This window comes from Panicum virgatum, chromosome 2K, assembly GCF_016808335.1.
Source record: "Panicum virgatum strain AP13 chromosome 2K, P.virgatum_v5, whole genome shotgun sequence".
NCBI lineage: Eukaryota > Viridiplantae > Streptophyta > Magnoliopsida > Poales > Poaceae > Panicum > Panicum virgatum.
The window spans coordinates 37,853,381-37,865,416 of NC_053137.1; the positions used below are offsets into that span (position 1 = coordinate 37,853,381).

The window sequence follows — 12,036 nt, forward strand, 5'->3', positions numbered from 1 at the left end:
TGATGAAGATCCAGTTTCTGAGTCATCCGATTCAGAACTAGGTGATGATGTAGAGTATGTTGGCTTGGAGGATGAATTAGTTGTGGATGATACATGTGGTTGTGAGAATATTGTCCACGCAACTGACTTAGAGAACCCAACAATAGAAATCGGTATAACTTTTGGGGATGGCGAAAAGGTTGCAGCATGTCAAAAAGGTTGCAGCTGGAGCCATCCACGCCAAATACAACCATTTCTCCTATCCAAACACCTAGCCCGATGATAAGGGGGTATAACTCCTTACATCTTTATGTCTTTTTGCTTGTCATCTTTATTTCATTTAGTTGACATGTCTTTGTATCTATTTTACAGCCGCAAGAGGATGCTGGAATATGAAGGCTCCATACAGCCTATTACCTGCTTAGCTCTATCTCCGGTGCGTGTCGATGAGAAGGGAAAGGCAAAGAAGCTGAAGGTAGTTAGGTCCAAGAAAATGAAAATGTAGGTTATGTACTATGTTGTTGTTCGGTTGTGGCATTTTAATGTGGGCACTTGCTACTATCAGGATTGCCAAATGTGGCTCAAACATCTATTTTGGTTTGCTGCACTTCTAAGTCCTTTTTCTTTCACCATGCTGTGTTGTAAGGGTGAATTCCATAGCTAAATGTGGCTGAAACCTGCTATTTTGTATTTGTGACCTGCATGCTGAAATGTCTAATGAAAAACCTGTTATATTGGCCCTTTTATATTGCTCAAATGTGGATATGAAGGGGTAAGGGTATAATTGTCTTTTATAAGAATGTTCATACCTCTTTGAGCTGGATATATTATTATATGAGCTATAATGTCCAGCGCCTAATTGCTACTAAATTATAATGGACTGTGGCAAAGACACTATTTTTAGTGGCCCGGAGCAAAAGCCACATTTTTTTAGTGTCCCCTAGCCAATTTTGCCTAGCACTTTTTGCCTCGGGCTATTTGCCTCAGAGGAGATGTTGTGCCTGGGCGTCATTTGAAAATAAAGCGTGGGAAAAAACAACCAGTCATAAATTTTAGGAACCCGCCCAGGCACATTTCACCGCTCGGCCTTGGTTCAGTTGACCGGATGCGGGGCCCAGCAAAAAAAATACAAAGTACTCCCTCTATCCAAGTATGATAGATATATTTGCACATGGCACAATGACCAAGGGCACCAAGTGTGCTTATTAATCTCATAAATGCAACAAAGAATTTTTGTTGGTTCTCCAATATTTTAAGGAACTCCTCGTTTTAGTGTTATTTATTGCCACAATCCATAACAATAACAAATATAACTATCATTTTTGAATATTTGAAGTTTTAAAATATAGCTATCAAAAGTGGATGGAGAAAGTATAAGCATGCAGGGGGCGCGGGGATCTGACATGCATGAAAAAGCAAGGCGTTTAGGTAAGCTCCGCGGCCGCTTGTACATCTTTCTGCTCCTCGTGTCCACACGCAGGGAACAAGGGAGGAGAGGTGCCGGCTCTCACACCAGGCCACATGGGGCACGTCTGCGCCCCTCCGTGGCGCTCGCCGGCGGCCGGGTCGGCCGCTAGTTGGGGGCCGCGCCAGGCTGGGGGTCAGGCCGCACCGCGCCGGCAGCAAGAGCCGCTCCGGGCTGCGCCGGCGGCCGGCGGCCGGAGGCTGCGCTTGGCTGGGGAGCTGCCTGCGCCAGCGGCCGGAGGCCAAGCCGTGCTGCGGCCTGGGGGGTAGGCCGCGCCAGCAAGACTGTGTGAATATTTCACAACTGATTTCTCACTTTTTACCTTTAGCTCTTGTACAACTCGTGCCGATAACGTGTTAGAAATCAGCTTCTTTCTTGTCCACAGCAATCACACAGATCACAGAGGCACGCAAAGATGGAGAGAGGAAGAGTTCTTTCTCTATTTCACTTCTTGTTCTTCACTTGTTACAGCTCATGAAAGTGACCTCCTATTTATAGGAGAGTTGAGATGAATGCAAACAAAGCTACAGCATTTGAACTTCTTGACTTTCTTCGTCCTCTCATTAATTTGGCCACCATTCAAAGTCTCTTGTTCATATACTGTTTTTTAGACTTTGAATTACAACACTCAGTACAACGACCAACAAGAAATACCTTGCTATCATTTCATTAGTGACAACTCCTCGGGTTTTGATGTTTTTATAGACATACACCAATCTCTTTTTCTAGAAAATAATTTAATTTTGAAAATATGTCTATCAAAATAGAATAGAGAGAGTAGTTTTTGCTATGTATCTGGTCATAGTTCTTGCTATGTATTAGAAATGGTAAAATGATCTACAATAATTTGAACCTATAATTAGGAAGGAAGGGATTAAGTTCAAATGTCCCATACCAAGCATTCATCTCTTGTCTAATGGAGCAATCATGCATGATCGAACCTTCATTCTCTGTATATAAGCCCTATTGATGCAATATTGTGCATACGTAATTTAGTCTTCACTCTGTTGTGTTCTCTATTAAGGATGATATGCTCATGTAGGTAATTGATATATGCTTTCCCCGCCACATCATGTGGAAAGTCTGGTTGTTACAGAATTAGATTTCACATTTAAATTGTCTTCATAATAAAAGACCAGATTTTGGCAACAATATATAAACAATACAAATAATGAATATTTACTAGATATCTTGATATCTACATTCTTATATATATTCCCAAAAATTTCAAAAGATATACTAAAAATAAGATGATATCAAACTGCTAATAAGTGCATGCACATGTTGAAGTAACTTTTTTTTACATGTATAGAGCTCCGGAAATCTTCAAAACTTGAACACCATAATTCATATCATCACTTACGCATAGGGCGATTTGGGACCAGAGTTAGGAGGACTTGGTGCAAATGTATGAGCATTTGACATAGCATAATGTGATCCTTATTATTGTTATGGCACCAAACAAGATCGATTGGAGAGATGCTATATGTCACCAGATGCGACAATTCCACCAATAATCATCTGTATATACTTATATTACAGAAACTATTTTTGATAGACCTGGCCCAATAGATCGTTGCAGGGACTGTTTGCGTGCGCAGTCCCTCTACGGTTAAAGCATAAAAGTTTCTCCACTATACTGTAATCCCTATAGCGACATGTTATCAAAGTAAGAATATAAAATTAGATGAAGATACGGCACATGCAAGAGAGTATCAACATTAAAGAAATTATAAATCACAAACAGAGTATCTAAATTAAAGTTCGATTCCACTGTAATTTTTCTTACAGAGAGATCTTCAAACAAGGTCACACTTGACTATATTTAAAATATTTTTTTAATACATGACTATTAACATTTACTATTGCGAACAAATAGCTTTACGACAAATAGGAAATATCCAGTACATTTAACACTATTTGTATCCAAATCCTAATAAATATATGTATTTGTATTTGTATATATTTGTGCGCATCCAATCTGTTTTCATCCCTAGCTGTCTTGCTCACCCGCTGCCATCCTTGCTTCACATATGTTTGCATAAGTTTGGTACCAGCATGCTGCACTTTTTTAAAACAACCAGCATAATACAGTCACATTAACCTTGACCACCAGAAGAAAATATCTAATTATTATATATGATAATCTAGCAGCATGCATGCCTTTCAAAAACCATGGCCCGTTGTTCAGCTGGGACCTGGGGGAGTCTAAATCCATGTGTTTTGGGACGGCTAGCCTTCGGTACGTCCACCACTAGCACGTGCATTGCATGACTGAAGGAGGAAACAGAAGGTTGAAAAAACATGGTCTGTTGTTACGACTTACAATCCGGTAGGAAAATTGACCAGCTATATCTCATTTTCTTGTAAATTCATCACTCGTCTTGCTAACAAGAAAGACGGCCCTGAATCCAAATGAAAAATCCGAAAATGTTGGGTTTGCTGTACATGTGGTCCCTTTCTCTGTAAAAAGATACCCGGCACGTAAAGTTCGCTGTAATATAAGTTTTTGAAGTCCTTAGGGTGTGTTTAGATCCTATAAAATTTTGGATGAAATTCAATGTAGCAGTTTTCAACCGAAGATTAGAAGGACTAAACTAATTACACGGATGGACGGGAAATCGCGAGACGAATTTATTAAGCCTAATTAATCCATCATTAAATATTGTTTACTGTAGCACGATATTGTCTAATCATGGTCAAATTAGGCTTAAAAGATTCTTCTCGCAATTACACCTAAAGGTTATGGAATAGGTTTTGTCAGTTATCCCCATATAATACTCCTAATTAGTGGTAAAACGTTCGAAGTTACTGTAGTGCTGTAATCTAAACACACCCTTAGCTTGTTTTCGACTGTCATTTTGGCTAGGGTCTGCCGAAGTTTGAAAGGGCATCCAAATCCATAGGAAACTACGAATGTCTAGGAAACTGGGAGCTGATGAAACCTAGGACTGCAAACAAAGAATCTGAATTATTGGTCCTTGGCGAACTGCATCTCCATCTGTTTTATGTGCGCGTAGCTTCGATCTCAAGGCCGGCGACAAACAAGGGCGAATCGAATGAAACATCATTCCACATCACAGTAAACAAAAACAGAGGTTGCTTTCTCCTTGGGTCTGACCCCACCACGAAGAGTATTGATTCGGTTGATGCTGACAGACACACCAACGATCGAACGGATGATAGCTCAGGAGCATTTTAATTATTGCAGAACAACACTTTCGCTTGGATCTTTACTTCATTCTTTTCAATCACTTTTGCTTGGCTCCATCTGTGATCCAATGGGAAGGGTCCCTTCAATTGTTAGGAGCTGTAGCAGTCTACTAACCCTATCATCAGGTTTCAGGTACTATAAAAAAGTGCATGAAAAACTCGATGGTATGACAAGATTTCTTGTTCACCTAAAAAAAATTATTGGTAAAGAATTATTTTACATGGAGGAATTTATTGAAAGCAAAAGACAGAATAATACTTCCAGTTTTGGTCCAAACACGTGGCGGGCCATGGGGAGAGGCTGCAGCCTGTCACCTAGAAGGTCATTCTGCCTGACCTATCACAGTCACACCTTTGAATTCCAACACACAGAAAACAGGTTAACAAGGGAAATGGGGTCAAATTGCTGTTGGTAGCATTAGGGGCCGGGCCAACAAACAGCAGCCTCATCAGCTGCAAACTTTTACTCCTCTTCCGTTGATCCGCTCCTGTCTTGCCCTTACAAAAAGGGAGAATCGGAAGAGCACAACAACTGCACCCAGGAAGAATTGTAAACGGTTACTAACTTCTGTTGGAGGACGAGGAGATTGTTAAGGATGAACGCCGACCTGGGCTCGCCGAGGGAGCTCACCGGTCTGCAGCGGAGGAGGGCTCTGTACCAACCGGACCTGCCTCCATGTCTTGAGGTTTGCATGCCACTTTCCTCCCCTGCTGCATGATGCACTCCTAAAAACGACAATCGGCCTGCAGTTCATCTGGGTTGCTTCTGCATCATATCTTACACCTTTGGTGTTTCAGAGTGTTGTGAATCTTTGCAAATTGCAAGTTTATTTGTTGTGTTCTTGATGTGAAGCGCACTTCCTTTCACTGTCACATGGAAAGCTCAAAACAGCTCAATTTTGGATGAACCGAGGAACTTTTTTGTCGCCTTGCAGCATAGAAAGAACCTCTGCCACGCAGGCTTCATGCCACTTCATCTTGGGTCTAGGTGACACAAATTTCACAAGTAGCACTGATGATACCTGAGTCCTGAGACATGGGTGCCACGGTGATTAGTGATCATTGGGTCATTTATCAGTACAGGTCCTGTAGACTGTAGTTAACAAGTTTCTGAGTCTCTGACCGGTGCATGACAATTTTGCTTCTTCTAGAGGAAGCAGACTTCTTGGTTCAGAAGCTTCTTTTTCCTCCGAGGCCCCTTTCTTTCAACAGAATTCCAGTTCATCCATATTATTTTTCCTTAGAAAAAATAATAATTTATTTTAGACACCAGTCACCGTATAGAAACGTTGGAATCATTGATTCTAGAATTCCAATTATGAAGCTTTTGACCAGATTGATAAATTTACCTTTAACGAGGTGATGCTTCTTTAACTTGAAGTTTCGACTAGTGCTGATAAATCCATAACGAGAAGTTTTAGTTAGCACCAGCCACTAGCCACATGCTTAGAGTTTACTATGTTGTATGGCAATTTTAGATACATGAATGTTACCTTGAAAGTATTATTCTATTGTGTCTCTGAAAACTGTCTGTTACAAATTTCAACAATTATGACCAGGGAACCAGAGTCAGAGTGGAGTTGGGTGACTCAACAACAACCATCGATCCAAAATGCGCGGATATTGTGGCACAGGCATTTCCGCACACCTTTGGTCAGAAGCTGGTGCACTTTCTAGAACCCAACACAATGGTCTCTGATACACAGGTCATAGAAGAACACCCACCAATTAGGTCTGATTTGAATCCGAATTACTGTGATGGCAACTAGAAGTTGCATCTTCATGTCAGGATATTACGCAATAATCTTATTGGCATATCTGAACTTATGTAGTTATTATGTGTAGGGTGGGTGTGTTGTTTTCTGGAAGACAGTCACCTGGAGGGCACAACGTCATATGGGGTACCTATGATGCTATGAAAGCTCAGAATCCACACAATGTTCTGCTTGGGTTTGTAGGTGAGCAAAGTCAACATGATAAAATTTCGAAGTACTAGTCAACAAGCAAGGTTTCTATGCTAAGGAACTCATGGTTCAGTAATAAAAAGGAATCTAGAAATTTCAGATGGACTGTCAAAATCCACTAAATACGCCATAATGCGAAATCTAAAGCCTATCCCCTTGGATGTTCTGTTCTTGCAATCATGTTTATGACCCAGTTGCATGGTACATAGTTCATATTTCCTTATGAGTTCGTCATTAATGTCTGAGATACTTTGATGAAGCAATTAGATCATAGTTTAGTTTCTAGAAGAATCATAAAGATATAAGAGCATGATTTGATTTAATCTTTTTGTATTACTTTATAGGTGGCACAGAAGGCCTATTTGCAAAGAAGACGTTAGAGATCACATATGATGTACTTTCATCGTACAAAAACCAAGGTTATGTATACATTTAACATTTATGAAGCCATTATCCCTTATGTAGTTTTACACTTGTTGATAACTGGGAAATTTTTGCCTTCTTGAAGGTGGTTTTGATTTGCTCGGCAGAACTGTTGATCAAATCCGCACGACAGAGCAAGTGAATGCTGCTATGTCAACATGCTGTGATCTTAACTTGGATGGACTAATCATCATTGGAGGTGTTACAAGCATATAAAACAAAAAAATTCTGTTCTTTTAAATGTAGCCATATGTTGGTTAGTAATGGAATTCAATATTTATAGATGTGACTTCCATGATATCAAAATAAAATGTGTGAGACCACTGCAATTTTTTGGAGGACAGAGGCTAGGTTATCCTCCAGGTTCATTGGAACCTTAAGCAGGGGCCAGGTTCTCTCTCTGATACTCCTGACCGGTAACGCTCTCACTTCCCAGCAAGACGCGTTACCTAGGATTCGTACCCGGCACTCTGGTTTTGGAGCTTGGCATCTAAGCCAACCGGGCTACCCTCCCTCCCCGAGACCACTGCAATTTTAGCCTCTGATATAGATAATTTTGAAAAAAAAACTAATGGCGACATGTATCATGATACTATCCTGGTTTCCGCGATAAATAATGTGATTCTCAAAGGTTTTTAATTTCCAGGCGTGACCTCCAATTCAGATGCTGCTCAGCTTGCAGAGACATTTGCAAAGCATAACTGCAAAACAAAAGTATGTAGTCATTACTCGCAGACATCATCCTTATCTTGCAACCCGAAATAAATTTCAGAGAGCACACAAATTTTACAGGTTATAGGTGTACCTGTAACCCTGAGTGGTGATCTCAAGAATCAGTTTGTGGAAACAACTGTTGGTTTCGATACCGTGTGCAAGGTGAATCCTGTGGCATATTACTTGCAATGCAGAAATCCCAAATTCCAAATTTGTATGCTAAAAAATGAAAAGTTTGTATCATCATAATTTTCTTTCAGGTGAACTCTCAGCTTATAAGCAATGTTTGCCTCGATGCGGTCTCAGCAGGGAAGGTATAGCGCAATATCTCATTTAATGCATTGAAAATTTCTGGTCATTTATTTTTCAGAGTCAGTAGTGCAGAACTGATTGTTTGTTAATGGTACACTTGCTCTGCATACCGATTTCTTCTCTTTCAGTACTACTATTTTGTTCGCTTGATGGGTGGCAAAGCATCTCATGTTGCCTTCGAATGCGCGCTTCAGTCGCACCCTAACATGGTCTGGTTTGATCAATTGTAACTAATCCATTATATGTTAGTGCTGTCTTTGCATCATTGCTAATTGTCTGCATTCAGGTTATCTTAGGAGAGGAGGTGGCATTGTCAAAGCTCACATTGATGGAAATTACAAACAAGATATGTGAGGGAGTAGAAGCACGGGCGGCACAAGGTGTGAACAATTCATTGTCTATTTGATTGATACTTGCTAAAAAAGAACTTTATTTATATTTAAATTAACACAAGCATTTATATCTTACGATAATCTGGTATATGGGATATTTATTTTTAGGGAAGTACCATGGAGTGCTACTTATTCCTGAGGGACTAATCGAAAGCATACCAGAAATGTATGCACTCATTCAGGTACATCTTAATTCCTACACTTAAAGGACAGGACAAACAATGTGGTTCTGTTAAATCTCACCTGTTTTCATTCTAAAAAATTTAGGAAATCAATAATCTTCACAGTAATAATATTCCTGAGGACGAGATTCCATCTCAACTGTCTCCGTGGGCCGCTGCCTTGTTCAAGTTCTTGCCACCGTTCATCAGGAGAGAGGTCTTGCATGACTTGTATAATTGAATTTACTATTACACTCAGTAATAGTTTATTTTCAAAATTCTGTTCTGAAGATCTCAAACATTTTGTGTCCAGTTGGTCCTGCATCAAGAATCTGATAACTCGGCCCAGCTATCCCAGGTCTAAGAAATGCTCAGCTCTTCATCAAAATTTATCTTTCACAGTTATTGAAGACATATCCTTTTACAGATCGATACGGAGCAGCTCTTAGCTCATTTAGTAGAAGCAGAAATTAACAAGAGAACAGTAAGTTCCACTGCACTACGAGATTGTGCATACATATTTACATTTTTTTCTAGATGCGGCTTTTTTGAAATTCTAAAGTTGTTATGTGATTTTCAGAAAGAAGGAAATTACAAGGGAAGAAAATTCAGTTCAGTGTGCCACTTCTTTGGTTCTCAAGCTCGAGGATCACTACCATCAAACTTTGACTGCAACTATGCTTATGTAAGAAGCAAATATAAACGAAGTCATTAATTCGAACAAAGTCGTTTTCTCTTGAACAAAAATAGGTATGGCACGCATCTAAACATTAAAGAATGCAGGTTCTTGGCCATATTTGTGTGCAACTAGTAGCAACTGGATTGAATGGTTACATGGCTACTGTAACAAATTTGAAGGACTCGACAAACAAGTGGCGATGCGCTGCTGTTCCTCTAACAGTATTATCCTTTAGCCTTTTGCTTTGTTTTCATTGTGAAATATGTTCTAGTAACCAGTTTTTAGACAGCAATGTAATGATTTCCCATTCTTAACAGGCAATGATGAGTGTGAGGAGGCACTTGCGTGGTCCTGGAGCTGTTCCCATAGGGAGGCCAGTTATTCATCCTTCACCAATTGACCTGAAAGCGGAATCATATGCGTAAGTCAGGAATTTCATCTTTCTTTATTTGATCACCTGAAGGCTGGACCTTGAAATTTTTTAACCATCTTAAAGGATCAACATAAAATTGTGTAGAATTCATTCCTCCACTAAAATGCATAATTTGTTAACAAAAAATGTTCATGGACAGAAAATAGACCATGGTAGATAAAATGAAAGATTGATTTTTTGCTTAACTTTTAGGACAACAAAAATTATAACTACATTCGTTGGCGTTAACATCGTTGAATTCAAATTAAAAAAAAACAGGAAAAGTATAAACAAACTCTTCTTTCTCTCATACTAATCAGGGTCCTGAGAGAGAAAGCCTCAAGCTTTCTGCTAGATGATTTCTACAGAACTCCAGGAGGCATTCAATTCGAAGGACCTGGCGCAGACACCAAGCCTATCACGTTGACAATCGAAGGCCATGACTACCTGGGCGACATAGAGATACTGCAAGACTACTTGGAAAAGGTTTGTGCGTTAAAGAAAAAGCATGTCTCTGATATGTATCTAGCTTCAGAAGAAGAGAAAGACAGTATCTATTGTTAAACTTGTCAAATCTGATGGCACAGGTGAGGACCATCCTGAAGCCTGGATGCTCCCGGGAGATTCTGAAGGCAGCAATAAGCTCGATGGCGTCAGTAAATGATGTGCTCAAGGTCATGTCGGCGCCCCTCAATGCTGAGCTTCCTCTCTACCACTTCAACTGATTTTTGAATCTTTGTCACATATGCTCGGATTTGATCAGAAAAAATCTGGCTGCCACATGACATCAATCCAGTCGTCAACGGTGAATCTAGAGTACCTTCTATGGCTACTGTTGTTTGGTAGCTTCTTTTTGTTGTGCCATCTTCCTTTTCGGCGAGTGATAGAACCATACCATTCATATCAATAAACATTTTACATAGGATAGCTTCAATGCCTAAGCTACCCGGAACATTTCAGTCACATAATTTGAACTTTTTATAAGGTATTTGCCTGCAGAATCGACCATGTCGGAGCAACATGTTCTCCAGTAAATATGATCTTGGAAAATCGATATGAATGGAACTATGTTTCTACCCGTACAGGTTTTAATTACACATCCAAGCAGTGGCGGCGCCAGGGGTATGCCCCTGTATGCCTAGGCATACCCAAGATTTGGAGAAAAATACTAATACGTATTCATAGATGAATACTACTTCTTGCATCCTACAAAGAGTGTAGTTTTAGAAAATTTCAGGTACATTACTCGTTCGAAGAAATGACTTTGTTACCCCTAATTACTTCTACCAATTGTGATTGAAAACCTTGTTATTTATTTGGTTTTCTGGATCCTCAATGAATGCATACACATTGGAACTAGAAAAGTAATATCTACTGAATATTTTATTGGTTCTATACGTTTCCTATGCAATGCTTTCTTGGTATACTTGGTATTGCTTTAATTAGATGGATCTTATAACAAGCTAAAACTATACTCTTTATGGGACAAAATTTGAAAGCCAAAAACTACACTTATTTTGGGATAGAGAGAGTATCATATACAACTTAAAAGTCTCAATTCAACAAAGCCTAGCAAAAAAAGCCCAACATGCAAAAGAATTGCTCTCTCTGTCTCTTTGCTTGCAGCTCGCCTCGAGCCCCTGTCCCCCGGGCTCTGTGTCTTCTCTAGTGCGCCTCCGGCCCTCGGCCCTCCGCCTGTCCCCCAAACCGGCGTTACAGTTCGGCTCCCTCCTCCCTCCCTCCCCATCTCAGCAACGGCAACTCCGGCATGGCAGACCGCAGGCGCCTCGCCATCCCAGCGCCAGCGCCCCAGCACCAGCTTGAAGGAGGCTGGCACTATTTATTATTATGGATTTGTTATGGCCGTGATAACTTAATTGTCCATTATATTGCGTATTAGCTTCGATTTTTTTTATGTCTGGCATACCCAGCCGCAAATTCCTGGCTCCGCCACTGCATCCAAGTGCCGTTCTTCAGTGTAACCCGCACTTAAGAGATGGTTGTTGTTTACCAGATTTCTCAGCGAAAATGCAAAGCCCATCAGTATTGTGTTATTCTGTATGTTCCAACAAGACTTGGAACAACCAGATGGTTGTTTGAACTTTTCAATGTATTATTGCCAAATTGAAGGAAAGCCACACTATATATACTAACATGCTACATAACCATAGTGTTAGAGTATATTAGGCAACTCCCGATATGGTTAGTTTAGGATTGATTGTAATCCCGGGATAACCTTCCTTCCTTATCTCTAGGAGAAGCTACTTGCCCTCCAAGCCATGTACTCCTATATATACCGCCAAGGGGTTCAATGCAATACAT

The 12,036-nt window shown here is 40.2% G+C and overlaps 1 protein-coding gene and 1 long non-coding RNA gene across 2 annotated transcripts; both read left to right on the forward strand.

Annotated features, from left to right (window-relative positions):
* Positions 1 to 181: 181 nt before the first annotated feature.
* Positions 182 to 720, forward strand: LOC120696019. Its single transcript, XR_005683989.1, has 2 exons — positions 182 to 269; positions 352 to 720. It is a non-coding gene; the product is annotated as an uncharacterized LOC120696019 (long non-coding RNA).
* Positions 721 to 5,007: 4,287 nt separating this feature from the next.
* LOC120674839 (pyrophosphate--fructose 6-phosphate 1-phosphotransferase subunit alpha-like) lies at positions 5,008 to 10,722 on the forward strand. The gene is made up of 19 exons (XM_039955951.1): positions 5,008 to 5,343; positions 6,217 to 6,389; positions 6,503 to 6,615; positions 6,966 to 7,040; positions 7,130 to 7,243; positions 7,691 to 7,758; positions 7,837 to 7,920; positions 8,019 to 8,072; positions 8,199 to 8,279; positions 8,357 to 8,450; positions 8,571 to 8,644; positions 8,730 to 8,840; positions 8,937 to 8,981; positions 9,051 to 9,107; positions 9,204 to 9,308; positions 9,407 to 9,523; positions 9,620 to 9,723; positions 10,035 to 10,200; positions 10,302 to 10,722. Exons 1-19 carry the CDS (start codon positions 5,254 to 5,256, stop codon positions 10,437 to 10,439), a joined length of 1,863 nt encoding a protein of 620 aa, XP_039811885.1. The 5' UTR covers positions 5,008 to 5,253; the 3' UTR covers positions 10,440 to 10,722.
* The last annotated feature ends 1,314 nt before the right edge of the window (positions 10,723 to 12,036 follow it).

Bases quoted from the DNA above. Each gene is read 5' to 3' on its own strand.
- LOC120674839 (XM_039955951.1), top strand. From the start codon at position 5,254: ATGAACGCCGACCTGGGCTCGCCGAGGGAGCTCACCGGTCTGCAGCGG. The intron at 8,280-8,356 runs GTCTGGTTTGAT...GTCTGCATTCAG, and splicing joins TTCAGTCGCACCCTAACATG to GTTATCTTAGGAGAGGAGGT. The intron at 9,309-9,406 runs GTAAGAAGCAAA...TAAAGAATGCAG, and splicing joins TTGACTGCAACTATGCTTAT to GTTCTTGGCCATATTTGTGT.